Here is a 27,129-nt window from a genome sequence, read left to right as displayed (position 1 = left end):
GTTAGAGGAAATGAGGAGTAAGGTGCCATGACACCATTATTCACAGAGCAGGTCTTTAAAATGGGTGATGCAGAGCCAGTGATTTGATGTCGGTGACACTATCTAACTATAACCACAGGTGTTTGTGGCAGTGTGCTGAAGCTGTGATAAGGTTTTTTTGGGTTGAACTTAATTTTGTGAACAACTGCTTTACCATGATAATCAAAACTACTGACTCTAAAGAAGTAACTGTGTAAATAATTAAGAAGCTCTTATCTGTATATGCCTAATTCTCTACATCTGGAGGTCCAAACAATACAGTTTTCTGAAATACTCAATCTGGAATGTTGGTGTTAGTATGTGTGCAGGGTAAATAATGAAATTTTCATTCCATACATATTTTGTTGGATAAATGGTGTTGGAAACACCACAGCATTATGTTGACAAGTCACCTTCCCTCACCATGGATGCACGTGCTACTGCCTCAATCCAGACCCAAGTCAGCTAAATACCAAACAATTGATGGTATATCATGATATCTGTCACGATACCAACAGAAGGGGAGGGAAAAAAATAATCTACAGTGTTTTTAAAAACACTGATATTCTTCTTGTAAGAGAAAGGGAGAGGAATTTTTTCCTAGTAGGAAAGGCTGTGTTTTTGCACTGTACTGCAGAGTCCAGCTCCCAGGCTTTGTGCTGGCTGGTATCTGAATGGTGCAGTGTTTTGGTGAGGCTCTGGCTTGGCTCTTAGCCCATCCTGCTGTCCTCCGGTTTTGTTGGTGTGCTTGGATGGCTTCCAGAGTTGTGTCAGTTGTAGTCCTGCTGGCATGGAATTGGAAACAGCCCCTCTTGACAATGACATGGTCTTTTTCTACCACTTTTGGAGGGGAGGTTTTGCATGCTATTGGTTTCATGACAGTAGCAGTACAGAGGGTATCTGGTTCTTTGCAACAGGCTTAGCTGGAATGCATGGGCCCATGACAGACCTATATATTACTGCGTGATCAAGGAATAAGGTTGTGTCATTGAGCAGAGTTCACTTCAGGGAAATTTTCACCTTTTGAGCCATGAGTTTGTTATTTGTTCTTTTTGTTTTCACACTGAAGTATTCTTTTAAGCACTTAATGGTGTGCAGAACAAAACTGATAGTAAATAGTTTGTAAAATCCTGGTTGTATCACTTGTGATGATCCCAGGAATCAGGCTTAGTTTGGAGGACTTCATGGGTGGAGGGAAAGAGGGAAGAGGATTGGAAAGGATCCTAGGTCTCTTCCCTAACAATTATTGATGCTTGGTATCTTTTGTATATTTCTTCTCCTGCTCTTTCCATCTTTAGTTTTATTTGCATCTGCTTATTATGGGGGTAGCTGTGTATCTGGAAAAGAAGTGGTAGGTTATGCCTTGGCACAGAATCTTGAGGAGAGAACTGAGAATACAACAACATTGACTTCTGCTGGGAAGGAAGGATGGAGACTTGTTTTTATCTTTCTGATCCCTTAATGCTGGATGGGAGCATCTCCTCCAGATAACTTATGCTTTGTAACTTTAAAATGGTATGCATTTTATATGCAACACAGCTGAATTTTGAGCATTAAGTCAAGGGCTTTTATGCTACTGGCCTCTACATGCCTAAGCTAAAGATTTTTTTTTTTTTGTTAAACTTCTTTGTGGTCCTCCACTGCTTGTTTTCCATACAGGCATTTCTTTCCGAGAGTATTCATCCCTGTACACAAACAGTTTGTGCAGATGTTGTATGTGTGTTAAGGATGGAGGAACAGGATTCAGAAATGGGATTCTATCAGTTTATGGTAATTTGCATCCTATTTTGAATTTTTTGAAAAAACTTTTGCTGTTCAAATGACTGATTTTGGTTTGTGTTGTGGGTACCTTGATATGCAATAGTGTGCAGCATTGTGCAGCGTAGTATTGTGTCCTGTAGATATTAGATTAAGCCAAAGGCATCCTCTTTGGTGGAAGAGGTGGAAATAAAATCTCCATGCCTTGAGGCTGTAGGTCATTCTAGGAAGATATCCGGTGTGTGAGGAAGTGAGGGAATTGCGTGCATGTGTAATTTCCTTTTCTCCATATTCCCAAATACTCCCTCTGCACTTCCACTCCCTTGAAAGCGCCTCCTTTTCTGCTTTCATGAAATGCAATTTATGCTCTTCTGACTTGTAAAGCTGTCCAGAGAAGGTGTACAGGGGCAACTGTTGCTCACTGGAATATAAGAAAAATTTGATAATTGTGCCAGTAGCAGCAGATTGAGCACCTCAGTGGTTGTCACTGAACTATTTACTCATGGTTTTGGCATTCTTCCACACTTCAAGTGCCAAAAACATGAAGATGAGAAGAATCCTGCCTTGCTCTCCTTCATTCAGCAATCCTTCCTGGAAGCTACAAAGTCAAGGCAGTAGTCATTGGCCAAGGGAAGTGCATAACCCTCTAACTTCCTGCATGCCCATTCCTCTTTATGCACTTCTCTTTGGAAATGTGGGGGTATGATCATTGCCAGTTTGTTTTGGTTTTGTAATGTATTCTGTATTCCTTTTTGCCAGCTGGCTTGCCTTTTGCAATTCTCAGTTCACGACGTACCCCCTTCCAGAGAGGCGTTTTCTGTAGTGATGAATCCATCCGGTATCCATACAAAGAGGACACCATTTCTTATAAACTGTTAGCAGGAATAATTATTCCTTTCAGTGTAATTGTTGTAAGTTAAATTTTTCTTCATTGCTTTTGATTTCAGTGGGAGTGGGGAAGAGGGAGGAGGGGTAATCTGTTAATACAGGTTTACAAAACTATTCTGCAAGATTTCTCAACCTTAATGTCCTTAGGCCAGGTGCTAAAGCAGTATAAATGATGGTCTGGCAAGAATAACTAAAAGGTTTTCTTTAACTGAAGTCAAAGAGCTAGAATTATAGAACAGAAAAATAATACCTTAGAACCTTAGAACTATGGTGTCTTAATTCTATAATCTGAGAGATAAAAAACTCTTACCATATTTGTTGAAAATAACACTAATGTGTTGTGACTGTCACAAGTCTTTTTATTTCAGGACTTGCTAGTTTCAGAATATCATTGTGCTTGAGCTATTAAGTCAGTATTTTTTATCTGCCACAAAATCTTTGGGAATACTTCTGTGTGTGGAAGTGTAACAACAGATACTAGCCTATTTAAAAGAGAGATTATGGCTTCCAGTCAGATGTTATCAAAAGCATAAATAGAATAAAAAGAATAAGTAGGTGTGGAGTTTCCCCCTGGATATTTCCCTGAAGGTCAGGATAAAACTCTGGGCCCATTTGTATTTAAGTTACTGCAGGGGCTTGCTTTCATAGTGCACCTAACCTGGCTGAAAACAGGGTGCTTTTCTTCTTTCCTCCTCCTCTTCACACTGGATCAGTGAGCTGGACACATTATCTCTGTGACTACCAGTTTGGAATCTCTCTCTGACCATAGCTCCTAGGTCAACTGAACTGTCTCAAGCATATAGGGACTCTCTATCCCTAATACTTATTTATATGCTGTCAGCTGAGCTAACCTAATATCTTACTATGTATGGACAAAAGTTGAGGTCCTGCTATTGCCTTGTCTGTTGCCACCTCTTGTGGCTTGTCTGAGCCAGGATAAGCTGGTGAAATTCCTTAGCCTGGTAGAAAACAGCAGCTTTCCTTGACTACATGGAGTGCAGATGGCTCTTGGAAGAATACCAGTGCTGGGGCAAAAAATAGCTGGGACGTGTCCTCATGGGCAGTTGGACCTCTTCTTCAGTTATCCGTTTCATGTCCTAAGTCTGATGGGACTGCACTGCAGTTCCTACAATAGCCCTTCCACAGGGGCCTCAAGATCTCTGTACAGATGTGCTAAAAATTCAGTCTCCACTGATGATTCTGTTGGATGGCATCCAAACTCATCAGAGCCACACTTTGAACAGAGTTAAAGCTTTCTTATGCCAAATAAGATTTTTAGGCATATAAATATTTATCCAAGTATATTTAGGAGCCAAAAATGAAAAGGCACGGCTAAAGGTAATCCTCAGTATTGACCAGCTATTTCTCTGGGCTAATGGGTTTCAGTCAGGCGGGATATTATGATAATCTAACTCTGCCTTGCATAGGGACTGCATGGATTTTTATCAAGGTTCCAGCATAAAGGTCAACTTTCAGCTCATATTTGCTTTTGGGTGGAAATTTTTTTTTTGCAAATGTAGAAATACGTTGTGAGAATTGAAGCTGTGACTTGCCTGGTTTCCCTCTTCTTGGAAAAGCTGCTTCAAAAACTTACAGAAATGCCTTGGAAGCAGATGAAATTTTGGGTGGAGAGAGGGTTTGTATGTTTTGTTAACTGGCAAGTGGCTTATGCTAAAGATCCTGCCTTTAAGATAAGACTTTTTTTTTCACCCTGTTCTATCTTTGGGTAGTCAGTATTACCTGAGAGCATCAGTGCTTGGTCACAACTGAAGCCCATATAGCTTATTTCATTTCTAGAGCAGTAAAACAGCTGAGTGAGGAAGACCAGAATAGAGCATGGGAAGATTGATTGTATTGCTCTCAGTACTTTGCTACCAGCCATTTGTAGTTCAGGGACTTCCTGAGTCAGAAAAGGCTCCACTACATATAGTTTTTTAATGGGTGAATTCCCTTTGAATTAATCCAATCTCCATTTGAGCCCGTAGGAATATTTAGCTAACTAAGTTTCTTTTGCAACACCGGGGAATATATTTTAATTGTGAAATCAGGCTTTTCTGTCAAGATTGCTTCATAATCAGATAGTAAAAGCAAATACTGGTGTCCTTTACTCAATGCTTAGTCAGATTATTGAAGATGAATATTCTTTGATGTTTGTCTAGTATAGTAATTGCACTGACATCAACTAATTTTTTGGTACCTGAGATAAGTGACCTTCTTGCAGGTTTTACAGCAATATTATTTGAAAGGATTCATTATTTACCTGTCATGGCTATTTGTGCTCAGTCATCTTACTCAAGAGGTTACTTTCTGGATTAGGTGTCCGTGTACTTTACTGAAAACTTTCTCAGCTTTAGTCCATGTTCTGGTATTTCTGTGCTTCAGCCCATGTTTGGGTATGGTGGAGGGTGTAAAGCATCATTGTCACCCATCTGGCAGTATTGTCTGTTTGCCTTCATGTGCAAAGCCTCTGACAAGCTGTCACTCCATGTGCCTGGGTGGCAGTGTCTAAGTAATGGCTTCATTCACCACAGCTCTGCTTTGCTGGGATCCAGGATCCAGCATCTCAAGTCACAGACAGAGCCATAATTTTAATTTTACATGAGTTTTCAATTTAACTTTAGATACATACATCCAGTCCTCCACATATCTGATCATCTGTATTAATTGATCCTTTCTGTACAGAATGGCACAAACTGGTTCAATATCCAGATTATCAGGAGTGAAGTTCTGTATCTGGCATAAGGAAAAACTTACTTTCTGCAAAAGATAAAGCTGCAAGAAAACAAAATTAGATCTGCTTTCTTGCCAGCACTTGATACATGTATCTTGGACATGTAGGGTGAAAAATCCTTGGAAGGACCTCAGTAAGACCTGTCTTTCCCTACCCTCATTAGTTTTCTTTTCTCCCCAGAGGATTTAATTTCCATGAGAAATAGGAAATTTCTTGGTTGAAACATCTGGCATTTCATATCTGGATATGAAGTCTCAACCCTTTATAACAGTTTCTGGTTTCATGAAAAACCTAACAAGCTTTGAAAAATTTTACTCAGTAGAAGTTAGTTGAAGAAGACTTGATGTAAAATGTAGTTATGCAGGAGAAAATGTTTCTAATTAGGGCCATACCAAGTAATACGGGTAGATGTTATTCCGAGAAGGCATTAATAAGCATTCTGAAAATAATATGATTAAGTTTGACATGAGGTAGGGTGAAGTAAAAAGGTGTTTCTCTTCTGTGTGAAAGTGTTTATAATGTTTGGACATGGTTACTGCTGACTCTTGGAAAACTTAAATTTGCAGCTTAATGTTCGTAAAAAAATTAGTTTCTGAAACTGTATGTGTGAGTATTAATAAAAATAACATTATAATTTTCTTTTAATGTTATTATCTTTAACTTGTTCTCCTTATTTCTTTTCCAGATAATCGTAGGAGAGACTCTCTCAGTCTTTTATAATAATTTGCACTCAAATTCATTTGTCAGAAATAACTACATAGCCACTATTTACAAAGCCATCGGGACCTTCATTTTTGGGGCAGCTGCTAGCCAGTCGCTGACAGACATTGCCAAGTACTCCATAGGTAGACTGCGTCCTCACTTCATTGCTGTGTGCCAGCCTGACTGGACACGGATAAACTGCAGCCTGGGCTACATTGAGAACTTCACTTGCCATGGGGACAAAGCAAAAATCAATGAGGGAAGGTGAGTCTGACTAACCTTGTGTACTTGGTTGTATAATGTATTTGTTAACCTGGGCAATGAGTTTGGTAATGGTGCTGCAGCTTTTGTGCTTCTCCTAGAATAAATTTTTTGTAATGAATTTTAAACATTAAAGCTTGTTACATTAATGTATAGATAAATGCTAATTGTGAGTTTGTTCCTGCTTATGGGAGATGGTCTTTTTTTTTCCATGTGAATTTGCTTTTGTTTCTAAAATGTTTGCATCCCAACAAAGAGAATAATTTGAAATCTGCCTTAGAAATTTGATGTAGAATAGCAAAGGAGATGTTTTAGTTGTGGCATGAAAGCAAATAAAAACTGTGCATCCATTTAAATATATGCAGGACTATTAAAATCAATTTTTCTCATTAATAAGAATTTTTTAATCTTAAATACTTATCTGCCAGTTCAATTGCAGCAAAATACTGTGGAAACAAGAATAAAGCCTCTGATACTTCAAAGTTTAGTTGTTGTGCTATAAACTCAGTGCTGGAAATGTTAGAAGTATGTTCAGAATAAATTGAATGGCTTGAGTGACCTTACCTTTACAGAGACTTCTTTTTTCAGAAGTTCTGTATACCATCTTAGTTAGAACATCTCTCTTTGTGTGGTTTTTAAGTAGATGTATGTAGTTGTGCTCACTGTCCTGTGTGCTCCTTTGCTCTTCTGGCATGTGTTCCCTATAATGCATAATAGTATGCATGGTATTTTTTAGTAGCCATAGGAAAACGTTGATGAAATGTGTATGGCTGTTGGTGGTAGAGGAGCAAGGGCATGCATAGGCAGTAGAACAGTACACTGGGTACATGTGGCAGGGGATATGTAGTATCCGTGGGTTTTTGGGCTGTAGAATCCACTCTGGCTAGCTCTGGACTCTAGCCCGCACGGATCTGCATAGACGAAAGGCAAAAGACAAGAAGCGCTCTTCTCCACGTGGAATAGTGTCTTGTTTTTTGGTTGGAAAGGGACACCAAAGTGTGCAGACCACCCAGGTGGAAAAGAGAAAGTGGGCCAATCCCAGAGGACATTTATACCTGAGGGAATGGGGGCAGGGACGGAGGGCCACAGCCAATGGGACACCACTGAGGAGGGGCAAGGGGAGGGGGTTACAAGGGCACAGACCACCAGAGGAGTGAATGAGGAACATACCATATGAGGGGAAAAAGGGACAGTCCATGTGACATAACATCAAATCACCCAGTGCAATACAACAACTGAATAACTATTTAGTGCGCTACAACAGGGATACAGGGGTGGCTTCTTAGAGAAGTTGCTATGTCCCACGGAGCAAGTGCCAGCCACCTCCAAGTATTTAGTTTTACTTCCTCAGGAGTCTAAAAGTGCTTCTAAAGTGTAAAGAGGAGTGTGGAGAAAATTTGAATTGCTTGTGATGACTGAAATGGTCCTGAAATAGTCTTTCTGGGTGATGCTGGATGATAGTCTTTCTGGATGACGATAGTCTTTTGGAGATGCTGGTAAAACAAGAGTTAACTTATGCTTAAACAAAAAACAGGGTTTTTTTTTTTTTGTGTATGAGAATGGAATGGGGGGGAGCAATGACGTAGTGCTTGCTTACCTTGTATTCTTCCATGTATTTTGACATCTCAGACTTCTATATTGGAAGCAAGATTTTTTCTGTAATCTCTTTCCTGATCAGCTCTTAGATTTGTATTTCCTGCTACTGTCATGTTTCCCTTTTCTATTGCTACTGTTTCCCCTGCAGAGTGATGGGAGAGGGCTCTCCTCTGTGGTCAGAGCTTGCCTTGAAGTGCTCACTTGAGCATGTACTTGCTTGTGGGGCTTTTGCTGTCAGATGAGGCACAGGAAGCTGTAAACAAGAAGGTAGTAGGCGGTCAAAGAAGCGTAGGATAGCTTTAAGTGGGATATTGTCCTGTAGAGGTGTATGACCTGGATGCAGTGATCCAGTAAATCTTCCAGGGTTTTTTGCGGTCTTGGGCCCTGTGCCCACACAGAGGCCAAGTGCCCAAGGGCATTAACCTTTCAGTTAATAGCCCACTAAGAGGAGAGAGGTGAATTGCAGGGAGTTTTTTACAGGAAGCTGGAAGAGGTCAGTAGTCTCTCAAGCTGTAACCCAGAGATTAATTTCTATATCAGTTGGCAAAATTTTTAGTGGCACACCTAGTACCATCTACTTTGGTTTGCATAGATCAGATAGGCAGGTAGAAATGTAGAGGCAGAATGAAAACAGGACAGTCATAGTGTTGCATGTAAAATCATACATTCTAAATTGAACCTATTAGTCCTCTATAGTAGCAAAACTTGAGGTTGCATTTGAATGTTTTAAAAGATTCATGCTTGATTGTCAAAAAGACAAATCTAATTTTTTTTTCATTGAAAACAATGAGAACAATGTAAAAATTCCTTGTGTGCTTCCATTATTCAGTATTGTATTTTGTGATCAGTTATCTCTTCCCTTGTCATTTTTTCTTATGATTCTTTTACTAATCAAAAGTATAAAATAGTTTCAGTATGGAGCATCCCTGGGTAGATTAGACTTCTTGTTCTGACATAGAATAAATGTGTGTGTGTGTTGAAGGGATGGGTGTAAGATGGAAGCTTCTAAAGTATACTTTGGAAATGGTACAGAACTTAGGTAATCAGTCAGTGCTTCCATTTCTTCCTTAACAGTAAAACTAGAAGAAGAAACATTTGAAGTAGTTTATTTTTTCCTACGTGAAGATTAAGCAATAAGCTGTATGAGTTCTTTATAGTACTGGGATTTGTGTGTTTGGTTCAGTGTGGGTTCAAAACACCACTTGCAGGAACTTCTGGAAGACTAACCTCAAGAAAACAGCCTGTGTTTCTGGAAGCCCATAAGTTTTATGGTTGGAGGTTGAGAATCTTTTAGGCAAACATATTGCATATTATGTCCCAGTACTGTTTCATGTAAACTGATGTTTCCAACTCATTGTAAATGTTTACTGTGGTATAACATGGGGGCATGAGAGAAGAGCAGTAATTGGTTTTTATTGTTCAGCGGCAGCAACAGTATTACAATACATGCTTGCTTTATCGGGAATATAAATCAATGGATTTAGGATGGGTTGTCTAAATGAGTAAAGTGCCCATGAGTTAGTTTTGCAAAGGTTTCTGTGAGAAACAAGCTTCACTCTTTAAAAGTTTTTTAAAGGTTTAATAAGGGATAGAAGGGACAGTAAACAGTGCTGGGTGCATAGCCATAGCTAGAGGCACACCAGTTAGTTGTAACAACTCTTCTTATATACCTTTCCCATTGCATTGGTCAGATACATATTCATTAAAATATACATATTCAGACATTTCTTTGAACTAATTTACATGTTCTGGGAATTCTTTAGCTTGGTTCAACCCTTGGCTTGCTTTTTAGAGTACGTGCAGTAATGTGTATTGTCTTTTTGAGAGTCATGTGTCCCTTCCTTCCCACGGCCCCCGTTTCATGTTTTCAGCGGGCAACAGTTATTGATAGTCAAAGGGTCGATGGCAGGAATCCTTATCACATCCATTCCTTGAGTATTACCTGACTATGCAGACAGTTTTAGTTATTTCTACAAGTACTTTCAATCAACATTAGCTGTTTTACAAATGTATCTGAATATTCTCATTATTGTCACTTAGTTACAAAAATAGAAGCCTTAGTCATTATTTCACAGCTGCAGCTACTTCTGTAAAAGTTAACATTTTGTGAAAGCTAAAACTATAATGTATGTTTATCATACTGTTCACAAACTAAAATATAATCTATAAATGATGTTCTGAGAATACAGGCTACATAGGGGCCAGAGCATTGGCCACAAAAAGCTGACAAATTTTACTATATCAAAAGCAGTTAAATGTGATTACAAACTGCACTGTATCATAATTGTTAATAATAATTTGCAAAAGCTGATACATAATAGCAAAAGCTGACATCTACTTAGTTATTTATAACAGTTTCACATTACTGACCTGAGGTTAATAAAACAATTTTTGCGGACTGAAGCATCTCGTTTGCTATATATCATGCTGAAGGCACTCCTTTTCAGGTTTAAATACCTTAGGCTCTCCCCGACAGCTATTATAGTATGTATGCACTTTGCTTTGCTGAGCCAGCAACAGTAATCAGAGGATCTTAGTGTGCTTAGTAAATCTGATTTATATTTGTTAAAAGATGCATGTAAGAGTGGGCACATATACATCCAAGTTTCTAGCACCTAAAGATCTCTAAAATATGCATGACAATCACTAGTTATGTAAAAAAATTCTAGTTAAATATTAATTTGTACTTTTTTTCTGTGCCTCTTTGTAAGCAATCCATTCCTCAGGCGGTGTTTGTCATTTAATTTAAGCTAGACACAGAAGCTTGCAATGTGCTACTGAATGGCACTTTCCTGAGGCGAATGACTTGTACTGAAGTGCCAACTCAAGCTTTTATGGAGATGTTTCTAGGTTCGCTGTCAGCTGGTTTTGTGTAGAGCCGTGTCGTATTCCTTCTAAATAAATATTAAGAGCAGTAACTCAAAGATGCCTGACCTGGCTTGTTTTAGTTACGGTAAATTAAAATTGATATAGAAGCACAAGTTTTAGTGTCTACAAATGAAGGGAGATCAAAGTCATGGTGTTCTGTTGTCACTGGTGCTTGCAATTAGCATGTCACTTTTAGTGTACTGGTATATACTTTAGTGCTGCTGAATTGCCTTTAGGGTACTTTCCTTAACACCTATAAAGATAATAACTAGTCAGTTGGCTGTTTCCCCTTTCATATAGGCAAAGCAGGGCTCAGTAAAATAGATAGGTGTGCCAGGCTATAACCCTGATAAAGTGGTGGTGTGAGTGAACAGTGTTTACTAATCTCTAATCTCTTTGGCTTTTGCAGCTTTTGTTTTTGCTCCTCTTCCTTTTCTTCTGGCTTTTCACTCCATACCTTTGCCTGGCCTTGAATGGATTGGCAAAATACCCAAATTTCTCAAGGAGAAGTAGGTAGATAGGACATGATGGCTTCTACCTTGGTTATTGTTAGCTAAGGCATTTTTCCCAAACCTGTCTGCTCTAACCAGTCCATGGCAGATTGCCATACGTCCTGTTTGTTAGTTTTCCTGCATCCAAAAGACTGAACAGAAACCACAGATGTTCCGCAGCAGCTCTGAATTAGTATTTCAGTATTCCTCTGGTGAGGATACTTTGCCATAGTTGCTGGTTGTCTGAAATGAGCGTGTGAACAGTGAGGCTTGAGAGTCTAGTTGAGTAACAAAGGAGAACATCAAGAGCTGCTCTTTTCCTCTAGTATGCAAACACTTGATTGGTCTGAAATAGACTTATTTATCTGGCAGAGGGGGAAAAGAGACAACTTTGTAAGGTGTTTGTTCTGTTAAGCTGAAATATTTTGTGCTTCAAGATTTCAAGACAGTGATAGTGCGCCTTTTGACTCTATCATTGGGATGTACTGAACCATGGTGTAGCAATATTAACTGGTGGCTCCCAACTCATTTTGGCAATCAGGAATTGCTAATTCAACATTGATTGCCTTTGTGTAGATAAGTATTCAGTCTCCCGGAAGCGGGATCTGGAATCCAGGGAACACACTTGACTAGATCGACCTGAACCTGGTAGAGGTCAGTGTTAATTGTCATCTTAAGCAAAGAATGAGTATTTACTCTTGGTTGTAAAATTTAATCTCAAAAAGATTAAATTTAAAGATTTAAATAAAGGTTCTCTTGATATGTTTTTTGAGGTGATTGAGAACTGAGTAATGATGATAGGTGTTTTTCTCCAGTTTTATTAAGTTCTTTCTACAAGAAATAAAAACTAAAACAAAATCAAACAAAGCCCCATAAGTCTTCCCAGCAAAGAAAGAATCAAAACTGAACAAAAACTCTACAAAATCTATGAAGAGCCCCCAAACCAAACTTCTGGTATTGACAAGTTGTGTGTGATTCAAAGAATATTTGAATTAGTCTTATTTAATTTTCAAACAATGTAGCAGGTATTATATAGAGCTTACAGTATTTTTAGAACTTAATTTAGGATTGTGCTGTCACTTTGAGTGTGTATAAATATATATAATTTTATGAACTTTGCAGTACAAACTGCATTTTAAAGCCTTTTGTAAAGTCAGGTATATTGAAGCTGATACTATTTAAACTTATATTTTATCCACAAAATGTTAAAAATAAGTATTGTGGCATGAAGTATGCTGTGTTCTTACTCAGTGTCTGCTGAATAATTTCACTGGGATGATAATATATTTAGGATGTAATAATGTACTAGTTAGTGCTCATGCAAGTGATGCCTCCCTAGAACTTTAAAGTGTACTTCTTTTAATTTTCTCATTTTAAAATAATTTCCTGCAGTAATAATGTAGGAAAAAAAGTTTACAATGTCTATTTTCAGTAAGGAATAAGAAACAAATTTGCTAATGGAGTGTTTAATTGACAACCCTTGAAAGCAAAATGCTTTTGTTTTATGTGTTCCTTGTCTTCCTCCTCCTCCTGGTTTTCTGTTGTGCCATAGTGGGTATGTAAGTCCCTGAAACAGACTAACTGGGACAAATCCACTTAGTGGATACAAGTTTAAGAATCAATTCAGATACCTGGTTATTAGGCTATGAAGTTATTCTTCATAGTTTTGGATTAACATGAGGTAAGTATTTTTATACCAATGATGGTGAAAGCTGTTTTTTAAAAAAGCTTTTTAAAATGTCACCATAAAAAGTATTATTTATTCCAGCAAGTAAATATGCTGACTTCTCGTGTTTCTCCTAAAAGATCATTTTCTTCTGAGTATATCTTTTTAGTTACCTTCCCCCCATTGTTATAATGTCCGCATCATCTTGAAGACTGTGGAGATGTTACAGTGATTGGCAAGAATGGATTAAATGTTTCATTAATGTGGAGGTAGTTGTGGAGTTTTGACAAAGCCCTGTGAATACTCATCCATTTTTTTAACAATCAGAGGGAGATGCTGGCTCCTTTGCATGGCTTTTTAGAGGCATCTAGACAGTCTCATCATGGCATCATCTGCCTTCTTCAGCACCACTGGATGTGTGTCTCATGGACTCATGGGCTTGTCTTGTTTTTTATTAATTCTGGTAAGATCCTCTGTGGCTGGATACTTCCTGTTGTCGCTGAACTTTGCTGCTAAGCATGAAGACCTGGGAGGCTGGAAAAGATCTTTCTAATTCCTGACCCACTTTAATGCAAATGCAATGCCTCTCCAGCTGTACCTTATGGTGAGTTAAATGGAGAAGGGTCAACATATGGTTTAATTTCTTGAAACCTTCAATTCACTAACTTTTCCTCTGAAGTTTACTTATTGAGCTCTCATTTAAGGTATAGATTTGGAGTCCTTCCTGTCTCTTAAAACTTCTACTGTTGAGGTATTGCTGCTTGTTTTGCTTCTTCTTTAGAGATGCAGAAATGAGGGCTTTCTGTTACATTCGTATATAAGATCTTGATCTTATAAATGCCAGATGTCCCCTTGTGATGGAGTTTTATTGTCCTTTCGGACTGCAACTGAAAAATCTGGATTGAATTTCAAACCTGGGTAATTGCTGGGTCCAGTTTTTGGGGTTTTTAAAAAATATAATAAAACTTAGTCTTCAGGAATGCAATTCCAAACCTTATTTCACATTTTGGAACTGATATGTTGATACTACTTCCATAACAATGCAGTTACAGTGTTGTACAAGGAGACAGTTCAGGTTTCTGTTTCGGAAAGTGGAAGGGGCAGTATTCACTGGGGCAAGAAGATGCATGTAGCAAACATCTCACCCCCCAATTATTGTATGCCCTTTAAAATGGAGAAAGTAGGGCAATTATACTTACTCAGCAGGGATCTGTACTTATCATGGAAACCAAGCAGCCTTGTTATTCCAGGAGTGCAAAATGCTTAAGTATCCTGCTCTTAAACATGGAACAGTAGCAGATGGGAGGCAGTAAGCATAACATATTCTTCCTTAGTCAATACACTGCAAAGCTGGGAGTGGGAAGTAAAAGTCCAGATCTTTTCTAGTGAAGGATGTGAAAATATGTCTAAACAGTCCTTTGAAAGACTAGCCCTTTAAGCAAACAGTTTTAGGTATGATGGCAAGTTTCTAACTGAGCAGTTAAGTGTGTGTGCATGCAGTGCTTGTGTGCATACATACTGTGTTTTGCTTAACCTCTGTTTCTGAGCACATAGCAGTAGTGTGGGTGATCTGCAAATGGGTATGGACAGTGGATGTACTTAAAGTGGTTTCTGTAATTATCTTCTCTAGTATGTATTATAAGGAATTTGTTGTTAAGGTCTTCTGTAGCTGAAGTTTGAGTCATGTTGTTAACTAATTTGGAGATCATGCTTTAATATTTCAGAGCTTTAGAATGAAGTTAATACAAAATCATTATTTACTGTTTTCAAAAATCCATGTTTTCCCTTAGTGGGATGGGTGAATATGAAGGAGGAACAGAGCATGGTATAAATATTCAGAAAATTGACTGAATGTCGGCATATTCACACAGGTTGATAGTGGCCTTCTCTTCTAATGATGCTAAATTTGGTTGCAGTTTGCAGTACAGTTTGTTGTACCTTGTTGCTTTAACACTGGTCAAAGTAATTCTCCTCGGTACAAATTCTTGTACGGTGTAATATTTTTCCCTATATATAATTCTCCTTTATCTACCCGCTTAGACTTTCTGAATTTAATACAAATTTTTCTTGAAAGCAATACTACATTTTAGCTGAGCAGTGGAGGTTTGTCACAGTAATGCAGTAACTAACTTGTAGACATTTTTGTTAGATATTACTTTTTTTAGCTCCTTTTGCTGAATATGGATGTTGCAGTGGGACCTAAAATTTCAGAGTTTTGGGTTGGAGGCAACACTGAAAACCTCATGACAAAGCAGATCCAGTAATCTGTCCAGGAAACTGCCCTTCCTGGGCAGCTCACTAAGCACCTGCATAGAAATTAAACCTTTGAACCTGAAGTGGTAAATATTATACCATATTGTAGAAGGCTACTACTTCAGAGACACTCTGTGCAGTCTGAGCTTTTTTGGCCCCCAAAAGCACACTTGCACAGCTAGCAAGTATGTGTATGTGTGTGAAACACTTCCTTTTAAGTTAAACTTAACTTCAGATATTTGTAGCTCTCTAATTTCAGTCTGTCAGTTTTCTGTTGTGGTAACGGATAATGCAGCTGTCAAGGTTCATAATTATAATTGTATTACTAATGTACAGATTCATATTACAACTCAGATGTCTAAAGGAAAAAATAGTTCCCTGCTTCAGTTGATGTACTGCTCCTATGCTGACTGCGCTCAAAACAAGCTATGTGTAGTCAGCCATTGCAAATTCAAAATGTAATGTTCAAAGGAAGTTTTTAGGAAATTAGAGCTGACTGTTTTGACATTGATAATTTATTTCAACACAATTGCCAAGGTGGTGCCCTTTACCAATCATTGGCCAGGAATTTGTCAGCTTTGTTCATATCTCCTCTGGTTGTAGCCCTGCATGAGCTGTGAGTGCAGTTAAATCACTGAGCAGTTCCAAGAAGCAGGGCGCCCCTGCCAGATGGCTGGTATGGGACTGACCCATATAACTTTGTTTGAAGTTCAACCAAACTTGTGAAACTCTTAGGTTGTCTGTTCCGTGTATCCCTTCAAAACTGTAACTGTGTTAAAACAAAAAACAACTACAAGCCCAAAAAACCTTTGCAAAACTCCCAAGGCTTATGCATTATTTACTTCTATTTAAATGAATGCTTTTGTTTTCCCTTGTTTGATTACATAGCAACTGGTTTGCTCTGGAATTTTTAAACTTAAGTCAAAAGTCTGAACATTTGCTTTAAGTGAACCCATCTCTATTAAATGACCTTTCTGTCCCTCTCCTTATGTGTCTCCCTGACTGTCACTACTGGGAGTATTTCTATAGTGAAGTATTATTTTGCATTAAAATTACTTGGCTTCTATAGAATGTACCAATATTGTGTTTTGAAACTTCTTAAAGCTTTGTTGAAAACCAAACTACACTTAATAATTCAAGCATAACTAAATGGATTACTTCTCGTCTGGTAGTTTCCATCAGCATCATGAATCAGAAATTTGATGTACCAGAGACTTACTATGTGTTTACTAGGGGCATACTGGTATGTTGTATATAGTATTGACTATTTCTTTTATGGAGCTTTCAACCTGTGAGGTGCTCGACACTTCTGCAATTTCTATGTATAGGAGTTTTCATCAGAGGCTGATCTACTAGTTTTCACTTCTGAAAATGTACATGTAAAAAAAATCCACAGAAAACTACTGAAGAAGCTTGGATACCAAGCCCATTGAAAGGAATAGAAGTCCACGCATGTACTACTGTTCAGATACTGCAGCTTTTTTCTTAAGCACTGCTTTCAGCCTTACGCTATTACTATTCAAGATATAACATGGCTGGTTTGGAACACTTACAGACCTAGTGAAATTATTCATCACATTTGAGAAGTTTGAGAAGAAGTTTAGTCAGGGCAACTACACATAATTTTACATGGAAGGAAAAATGAGCCATGGTTGTGAATAAAAGCCTTCAAATATTTAAGCCTTAGAAGCTTCTAGGCTGGCAGTGCATGTTGAAATGGGGCTGTACTTGATCTGGAAGCAAAAGGAACTGCTTTGCAAAAGAAACTGAGTGGTGGTAGGGAGAATTGAATCTGAAAAGTGAACATGCTCTAATCAAGTGAGGTGCAGTTCTGCAATCTGCATCTTGTTTCTGAGCTTACATGTCCTTTGCCTTAGTGTGAATTGGACCTTTTGAGTAGTGATAGATAAAATTCATTTTTGTGACTGAAACCAGAACTCCTCCCCCCTTAAATGGTTTTCAGACAAAGCTGGGCTTGACATCTCTTTCAGTAGCTTATCATGCTTAAGGTCATTTGAAATCAAAATACATACCTGTGTTTAGTGCAACCTGAAAATTATTTGGAAGCTAGCTGTGGCTAACCAAGCAGGTAGATACTTGGTTCACAGAATGCTTCTCATTCACAGAATTTCACTGGTTTGCAAAACTTATATCTAAGGTAACAGGAGGGAAAAGTCTCAAAATATAAAACTTGGGGTATGTATAACTGAATCAGCCACATAGTACTGTAGGAACAGGTATCCCCTTAACTGTTCTCCCACTGCCTCCTTTCCTTTTCCCCTTTGAAGATTACAAGAATCTGCTGAAGTATGTGTTCTGCATACTTGTCAAGTACTTCTTACCCAAAGCAGTTCCTTAAAGAAGGAATAGCACATAAATCCCTGATTTAATGGAGGAGATTATAATTTTCTGTCTTCATTCCCTGTATGTAAAATAACACTACTGCCAATCAAAAACTTATTATGTGGGTAAGTTATGCAGACATAATAAATGGAATAGGAGTGATCTAGTGCATGTGAGAGCAAACTACTAGTCTTTAGAAATGTTGGTTTCACTACCCCTTGCTGCAATTTTCACTTTTAGTCTTTTCCCGAGATGGAATTACTACGAAGAGAAGTAAACCAAGTCCCAATTTTTATTTTCTTTCCTATTGGAGGAGGCTATCTGGAAATGTAATGGAAAGTTAAACTTTACTTTTGTGCATTGAGTTAAATGGAATGATAAAATCAAAACTGTTGAAAGATAACTTGTTTTGTAATGGTTTTACAATGTGCATGAGGAAATGGCAGCATGGAATTTTGTTGGACTTTGGAATATTGAAAGCTCAAAAGGTACATGTTTTTGTGTGGCATGAATGACAGGATTTGGTAACTGCTTGCTCCTTTGCTAAAAAAAATACTTGGAAGTTCACATGCAGATTGACTGCTGCTTATTTTAAAACAAAAAAAAACAAAACAACAGTAACAGTATGAAATTTTTTTATTACTGATTATTTTACAGTCAAGTGTATTTCCCTGGTAGCTGCTGATATAAACTTCTCCAGTCAGATGCAAAATAGCTAGTTTAGGTAGTCATTGCTCTGTTAGGTTGTTCCATCAGTGTGTAATGCTTTTGTTCAAATAAAATTTACAGAATATCTGCACACCTGAGTGTATTGTCAGTTAATTTCTTCAATTCCCAGAGAGTAAAGAAACAAACCCCCATCAAATCATGCCAGCAGAAGCTTTTAACCAGCTTCAGAATCTGGTCAATCTAGCACTTAAAGACAACCCTTGCAGTACTCTACTGTGATTAAAACTACTTCATGTTGATGCTGAGCTTGAGGAAAACTTATTTATACCCCTGTTTCTTACACAATCAGCAATGTTTGTTTCAAAGGCTGGTGGTTAGGAAGGTGATTAGAAATAGATAAATACCTGTCTCTTCTTAGAACCTGTTAGATTGGGTTTGTGTCAGTATGATAAGCAGGGAAATTCAGTTGTGCGCAATAGACTGCAAAAGGAAAAAAGTGGAAAGTCTGCAAAAACATGATCACGGTATTAAATCATCATTACATTACATTAGCAGTTTCCTCTCTATCTGCTGCTGCATAAAGCTGAGTGAGTGGATCCATCCTTCACCTGAGATATGATTATGGAATTGTGCAAGATACTTGCTATTAAATGTTAGGTCTCCTGTTGAAAAAATTGTCAACAAAATTTTCCAGAGGAGGATTACTGAATTGAAAAGACTCTGGTAACATTTTCCTGCGTGTAAATGTGTGGCTTTGTACTGAAGTGTGGGTATAATGACTATCAGACAAGGAAAAATGTGGAGAAAGTGGGAATACGGAGTTCTGAGTAGTTCCTGATATTGTTCAGTAGGTGAATTGCTTTTGTATTTATTTCAACTTTTCTTTGCAGTAATGACAAAAGTGCTTAATATCAGAGTCCTCAAAACTCCTAGCCCACATTGATCTTTTAAGGTGTAGTGGTGCAAGTCTAGCACATGAGGAAAGAGTGAATCTTGGGAGAGCAAGTTGACTGCAAGTCGAATGCAGAGAAGATTGACTTTAAAGAAAATGGTGCTTGAGTGTAGAATTAGGACTTTAAACCATGGCACTGAAATACTAGGAGTATTTCACTGACAAGCATGTGGCTTGCTTGTCACAAGCATTGGCTTACTCAACACAGGCATGCTGAGCTGCAGCACCCTGGCATTTATTCCCCTCCAGATCATGGAATGGGTAACACAAATGTCAGTGGAAGCTTTGAGTCAGACTGGGAGAATCCAGGGAACTTGAAGATGGAAAGGACATGCTGGCTAATCCAGCTGGGTGTATTTATTTGCTTTGATATGGGAGTGTGCATAATGTTTTGCTGAGCCTTCTGTTTTTCTCCAAGGGATCATTTCATAATTCTGTAGTTACGTTGGGAAGATTTCCTTATCATTCAGCCTCTGACAGGTCTATTGAAGCTCCACAGGATGCCCTTTCTTGTGGAATATCTCTTTCTACTGTCATTTACTTAATTTCTCACCATTTAATGCTGCACTGTACCATATGTGTTTAGCTGTTCCCTAGTCTTGTCTTTCCCAAGGCTGTTAATTTCCCTGTCAGATTCCTGCGTTTGTCTTAAAGTTTCTGCACATTCAGGTGTTCATGCAAAGATATTAAATGAAGACAAGACATCAAGCCTGTTTACTGAGTTCCAGTGTGCAGTAATTCCCTTAAGAAGTCATGGACTTTATAAAATAATGCCAAGCAGAACTTACTACTTAAAGCACACACTTTCTTGTAAGTCACAGTCCAAGAAAAATGATCCTTTTATGTGCTGTGTACTATGCTAAATTTTTCTACTAATTGAAGAAACATAACCTGTCAGGCTGGCTCTGCTCCCTGGGCTAAGCTGGCCTTGTGCATGGAAAGTAATAGAAGGTTGTCAGTGTCAAGTCCTCCAAGGCAATCTCTTGTAGTCTTGCTTATCTGGGCTTAGAAATCCTGGCTAAAATAACAAAGTCATTCAGCTGATAGGCTTCTTGTAGGAATTGTTCGTACTTTGATTATTTTTCCAGGTATTCTTTAAGAATGCAGACATTCATTAATGAACCATAGTGACAAATTGTAGTCAATCATATGGCGACCTTTTTAAGAACTACTTGTCTTTACTTGTGTCTTTACTTTTTTACTGTCTTTGTCTTTATTGGAAACCATGTGAAATTCGTGACAAAGCTAAGTTTCAAGAAAGCAAAACAGCCCTTAAATTACCTTGTTTTAAGACCTTTTTATGATGTCCAGCTCTACTGTGTACAGTGGAAACTAGGAGTATACTTTAAACCTCAACTGAGACCTGAAACTGGTTTTATGTTACTACTTCAGGCATTCTTCTAACTTGGGAATAATATATTGTCCAAGTGGAAGTAATTAAAGCCTATGTTTTTTTCCTGTAAAAACGAAGCCCTATTTCTGACATAGGAAAAGATCTGTGAGGTAGGTATTGATGGTGTGCAAGACACAGACCTCTGAAACACTGGTTTTTTGATGTCAAAATTGGTTGTTTCAGTAACAATCAGACCATGACTGCTCTATTTCAAGACTGCCAGCTCTATTTCATGGTACTTTGATTTCACTGGATATTGTTCTATGACTATTTTGAAAATGATATTTTGGAATCTGATGTGTGAATTCTATCAGGATAAGTTAGCCTTTCTTTCACTGGTGAAAGGTAGGAATTTGGAGACTTGTCTATACTGTTTTACTGCTGGCTTACGGCAAATCAGCACTTGCAGTAAGATCACAAAGAAGCCAAGTGCTTGTCTGGTCTGATAGACATTACATTCTCCTGGCTTTGGGAAGACATTATTTATGTGCTGATGAACTGTTGGGAAATACTTCATTGTCAATCATAGTTTTTTGAAAGGGTTTTAAGATTTTTTTTAAAAATGTCTTTTAGAAAAGAAGTCAAGAGACAGCATTTTTGCCAAAGAAATTTCACTGGGATTGCACAATCTGCAAGTTGGATCAGTACTTTGTCCTAGTTGTATTTCTGACAATACTTCATGTCCTAAGCACAATATTTTCAGTCATGTACAGCATACTTATCTATGCCTGATAAGAATGCATTCAAAGTTTGTAATCTTCAACCTCGGACAAGGCATTCTTAATGTACCTTAGGCTAATAGATTCCTGAAACAAAAAAGACGAGTAGTCAAGAACACATTTAAAATTGTATAGGAATTCCAAAATAAACCTAAATAATGGTATTTTTTCCTTTACTAGTCTTCTAAATTCCTTCAGCTGGCAACAGGTTGCTTTCAATAATGGTAGGAAATATCATCTTACGGCCAACAGGAATAGCCCCAGAGCTATTGGATAAAATACTGTCACAGGAGGCAAGAATTCCTTAGTCTGTATCTCCTGTAGAATAGCATGCTTTGCATTTTCAGATGACATGTTTGAAGGACAGGGCTCTTAACAATGCTTGTTGTGTTGGTTTTCGTAGTGGACTCTTGCCCAGAAATATTAAGTGTTTGAGTACAAGAGAGGAAAAGGGGTGTCTAGCTACAGTGTAATCTTAATGGTTTTGAACTTTAAACATCTGAAGCTAGTACATTGTCAAAGTTTTCTTTTAAAGAAGCTAATTGGAAAATATCAGTTGGTGAAACAAAAGTCATCTTATTTCAGACTGCTTATTTAGTACCTCTGAAACCAAAAGCCGTTGCCAGTGTTTTAAATCAACCATAAACAAAAAGCTCTAAAGCCTCTGGAATAAACCTATGTAGACTTTTTCTGACTCAGTTTCTAAACGTTATATGTGCTAACTAATTCAGGAAGTTTTGCAGTTTCACTTGTGCACAAGACAGTTTCATTGCCTTCTTTGTGGTTTTAGAGCAGGGCATCTTTAACCTCACTATCTTGCTGCACATCAGAGCTGCCTTTGTTACTACTAGTCCAAGGAGTGGTAATGTTTCCTTTGGGAGTTTCCCTCGGGATCTCTGCCTGGCAGAGGCACCAAAACAAGGGACCTGGTGGATATGGTAGAGGTCAGACTGCAGAGCCATGAAACATTATTAAGCTGGGTGTGTTTTTGTGTGCCAAACTGCCGAGGGGAGAGTGCTCTGGTTGTGTAGTTAAATTGCACGGAAGGCTGGCTGAAACCCGGCTGGTGGCCTGTGAAGCAGCACTGTTACAAGGCTCTGTGCATAAAATGGAAAAAAGTAGCGCCAAGTACAGTTCTTTCATCTCCCTGCTTAAGACTAAATTGTCTTTAGATTTTGTCTTCTTTTCTTGAAGAGGTGGGTGGCGTTTATTTTACATCGGTGGCTCCCCATGAAACCAGCTGTGCAGGGGAGGACCTGGCCAGAGGAATCCTGGACTGTCAGTGTCAGTTGTCAAGCCTTTGGGAGCTGAAGGCAGCGTTGACACTCTCAATGAGATCGCCAAGTACGAATCACTTCTACAAATATTGGCTGATTTGCAGTTGACTGGCTAATAAACTGCATTCCTGCCTTTCCCCCTGCCTTTCAATAATAAATGATCAGGGTCTGTGTGAATCATACATTTCACAAAGGTGTACAAATGTAATATAAACCACTAGATGTTAGTTGTGAACTGCTGCCTCTTGATGGTGACTACATGCAAGTAATTGTTTTGGGGTGATTATTGTAATTTGTATTCATACATACACTGTGCTATAAGTTAAGGACTTTTAAGAAGTAATTATATTTAAAGTATTCTGGCATTTGTCAAGATGAACTATTAACGGACACTTGATTATTGTCTTTGAAGATGTGCTCCCTTGCTGTTCAAATGTCAGTCAAAAGTCTAGTACTTACTGCCTGATGTATAGATAGCTTAACTCTGGAAAAGGATAACTGCTGAGTAGTGAAGTCTGTACTCTTGGTCAAAATCTGTGTGATGTGCCTACGGAGCCTCACTGAAGAGTAGTATAGGCATGTTGGCATTTTACCAGTTCACTTGTATAATATACATTAGTATCACTGCAAAGTGAATGTTGTAAAAGAAAACTGATGATGTCTGATCTTTTCTTTTCCAGACTTTCATTTTATTCTGGCCATTCTTCATTCTCTATGTACTGCATGCTCTTCGTAGCAGTAAGTATGCTCTTTCCATCTCAGTGATAACAAAAGATCTGTTAGCTACCTGGTACTGAATGTTTACTTGGCTGCTTTGCACAAGGGACATTGTGCAATTGCTTTTGTAGGATGCTTGTCTGGTACAGTTAAAGACTTCTCAGTAGGAGTTGTCAGGTTGATGAGACTGGGACAAGAAGTAGAATGATGTTCAGTATGCCTAAGAATACTTAATATGGTACTTGGCTTGTGTGCCATGTCTAAAATGAACCCAATGACAAGTGTGTTTTGGAAAGAAGATCCTACTTAAATTTAGTTACCTTTAAAGTATTATAAACCTTACAAAATTTATAAGGCTTATAAGCCTTATACATTTATAAGCCTTATAAAAATCTATAATGAAACATGTCGGATATAATGAGATGTGGAAAGCCTATTTTAAAATAAGGCAAACCAAGACCCTTAAACACTGATCAAGTGTGTCCTGGCCCACTAGCACAAAACAGCAGATCAAATTGAATTTTCCATTTCCTTTTTATTTTTCTGTGTTTTTTCAGGACAGAGAGGGAAGAGTGAGGAAAGCAAGGGGACAGTAAATATTAGTGATAAGATCAATTCAGAAATGCTTCATTTGGGGATTACTATATTTTAGTTGAAATTGTTCCAGTGAACTAGGATAAATTATCTTCACTCTTAGGAAAGACTGATTTTGTTGTTCTCCCCCTGCTGAGTGGTAACACAGAAGACATTAACAACTTTATGGAATTTTGTTGTTAATGTAATTGTAAAATTAAACTCTAATCCTGGACATAAGTTGCTAACATAATATGTACATTCCACAATTTTTACCTACCTCGGATTCAATTTGCTTTTTTTGTCTTTGCATTTTGATTTTTTCACTCTCCCATGGCATTAGTATAACATGCACTGTGAGTGAACCAATTGTTCAAACTAAACAAAAACCACTACAACTACACACAGAAGGCGTAGCTCTTCAGTATGGTGTAGGTAGTTTTATAGCTTTATTTTAAAATAAAGCCATCTCGAAGCTTGATGTTCAGTTTTGATCTGTCATGCATTTTTTTTTTAATGGCTAAACCTGTTTGGATTGTCTCCCCTGCTTACCAGTCTTACCTAATGTAAATACAAAAAGTTCATAAAAATATTATATCCTGGGTTTGACTCGAATGTGGTGGTATGACTTCCTGTCGGCTTTTAAAGTGTTTTTGCTCATTATGACTGGCAATCTCCAAAATTTTATGGGTCCACTTGTAATAGCCTTTCAAACTCAAACCCATTTTTTCCATAGTAGTGTGAAGCAATTACTGCTATACAGAGAGCACCCTAATACTGACTTGCCCCTCTGTCAGAGGGGCAGACCCTTCTCATCCAACATGTTCTCACATGGTTTTGTTAAACAACTTGGTAATGTGATACTTAAATCTCACAGAAGGACAAACCTGGAGATAAGAAAAACCTTGGTAGGTGTGTGGCAATGTGTATTGTGTATAATTCGTACTGACTGGATTACAGTTGTCTGTCAGGGATCTGGAGTTGTCTGAGCTTTTACCTCAGTCACGTGTGTAAGGCATGTTCTTCTGCAGCCTGGGTAAACAGTGGTGGTCAGGAGGAATTCTCAACTCATTAATTGAAGGTTATGGGTCACATTAGATAATACAACGCTCTAGATGCATACAAGACAGTAGAAGATGTCTTGAACAGCCTGGACTTAAGACCTTGTTTAGTCAACCTACTAGGCTTGGAAAAAATTCAGCCTTTGGCAAGAAAGTAAAGAGTTCTTTATTTTGAAGTTACTAACTTCATGTGGCTCGAATAATGCTTTCTGGAGTGCCTGTGGCATATTCTTTTGAATCCATGAAAAGAGCTTGTCTGGAAAGTTCTTGAAGAGGAAATATGAACCTTAGCTGTGTTGGGGCTTTGTGTGTACGAGTTTGATTCTTGGCACCCTCCCACATGGGCAGGTGGCACGTCAGTGCAAATCAAACCCTTCCTATGCAAGCTACATCAAAATACCACAAATCCTGTCCTTGTGTCTTGTCCTGGATCAGACACTTGCTGTGCTCAAATCTGTCCTTGTGTTCATTCAGTTCTGTACTAACTGCAAAATATGCCTTTGCTTAGTAGCATCATTAAACTAGAGGGGTACAAATGCCTTTAACTCTTCTAAGATGACATTTGAAGAGGAAGTGTTTCATTGGAGATGAGTTTGTTTTTCATTAATTAGTCAATGAGTTTCCAGAGCCCTGTCTGTTTCTGCACCCATTTTATGTCTTTAGCTGAGCTATATTGCCCAGTAAAAATAAGAGCCTTTGTGGAGTTTAGACTTCCTTCTGTCTGATAAGAAGATTATTCTTTGAGAAACTGCCATGAGGCCATTGTAGGGACATCTGAAGAAGGTTAATGGCTCCTGTGCAGTATGTTTTTGTCTTGCTAATTAACATAGCCTTAGTGCATACCAAGAAACCAAATCGAGTTCAGATGTCTTCAAAAGGACAGCTAGTGCAGGAAGGTGAGGAAAACACATCACACACACACACTTGCCCATATGGTGAGGCAGAGTGCTGCTGCTGGCTCCAAGCCAAACCTGCAGCACTTGATGGCTTGTTCGTTTTCTGAACTCTGATGCTGGCTTCATCTGTGCCCTGCACATGTTCTGCAGACACGGGCTGAGTCACCAGCAGGACAGGCTGTTAGCATGTGGCATTACTCAGAGGCTGTGTTAATCATAACCAGACACTAGCATGCCGCTTTCTGGTGCAGCTGTAGGCGTCTGGTGCGTGCGGATGTGTACTGCAGAAAGTGTGCTCTTAAAAGTTAGCTGCTGAATGGATGTGCTGTCAGGTGAATCCATGACTCTGTAGAGAACCAGTCTTCAGAGGAGCAGCTGAGGGAGCTGGGGGTTCAGCGTGGAGAAAAGGAGGCTCAGGGGTGACCTTATGACTCTCTACAACTGCCTGAAAGGAGGTTGTACCCAGGTGGGGGTCCTAGGCAGCCAGCAACAGGATGAGAGTACTTGGAAAAGATTGTCAAGTATTGAACCAGGCTGCCTGGGAAGTGGTGGAATTGCCATCCCTGGAAGTAGTTAAAAGTGTGGATGTGACACGTGGGGACATAAATGAGTGGTGGACTTGGCAATGCTGAGTTAACAGTTGAACTCGAATGATCCCAAGGCTCTTTTCCAACCTAAACAATCCTGTCATTCTATGACATTTTTGACTTGGCAACCATTTAGATTTCTTCAAGAGTCTGAATTATGCTGAGGAGTATTCCTTTCTTCTGCTTACAGGAGATTGCCAAAATGATCTGAGTCCTTTCTGCATGGTTTTGCTAGTATCAGGAGAAAAAACTGCAATTTTGAACATAACCCTATGCTGCATGTCCCATTTTGTAGCAGGGGCCACACATGGAAACACCACTCGCTGTGTTAGTCATGAAATTCTCTACTTTAACTCTTTGTTGCATGGAAATGTTAAATAGTTTATATTATCCATCGGTTTAAATAAGCAGCAGTATACATCACTTGTTGCTCTCACATCAAAGAGGTCATTGTACCTGTAAAAAAGCTGTTGTGTCGGGCTAGACAAATTTAAAGCTTGGGTTTCCAGCCCACTTCCAGGTTAAAGTTACAGTTTCTTATGTTTCCTAACACAGAATTAGTGAAACCCCAAGAAAAAAAACTGCTTGCAGGCTGTCAGTCTAGGAAGCTGTGATGGAGAATGTATTTTGAGACTCATTTGGCAGAGCTAGATGGGTTAGTTTGGGTCCAAGCAGAGCTGTTACCTCTGGGATAAGAGCTTCTGCCAACA

At 38.5% G+C, this 27,129-nt stretch overlaps 1 protein-coding gene across 3 annotated transcripts in view; it reads left to right on the top strand.

Moving 5' to 3' along the window:
- Positions 1 to 27,129, top strand: part of PLPP1 (phospholipid phosphatase 1) — a 63,779-nt gene that overhangs the window by 26,047 nt on the left and 10,603 nt on the right. The window contains exons 1-4 of one of the 3 annotated variants that reach the window (XM_038125129.1): positions 1,678 to 1,788; positions 2,536 to 2,687; positions 6,081 to 6,361; positions 23,266 to 23,323. In XM_038125129.1, the coding sequence (XP_037981057.1) occupies positions 1,734 to 1,788; positions 2,536 to 2,687; positions 6,081 to 6,361; positions 23,266 to 23,323 (546 nt within the window). In that variant the 5' untranslated portion in view covers positions 1,678 to 1,733. Of the gene's footprint in view, positions 1 to 1,677; positions 1,789 to 2,535; positions 2,688 to 6,080; positions 6,362 to 23,265; positions 23,324 to 27,129 lie in introns of those variants that run through there. The other 2 variants (XM_038125128.1, XM_038125127.1) reach the window with 2 other exon arrangements.

Source organism: Motacilla alba, chromosome Z, assembly GCF_015832195.1.
Source record: "Motacilla alba alba isolate MOTALB_02 chromosome Z, Motacilla_alba_V1.0_pri, whole genome shotgun sequence".
In the NCBI taxonomy this organism is placed as follows: Eukaryota; Metazoa; Chordata; class Aves; order Passeriformes; family Motacillidae; genus Motacilla; species Motacilla alba.
Note: the sequence above shows the minus strand (reverse complement) of the source record. Positions and strands in the feature narration are given on the sequence as shown.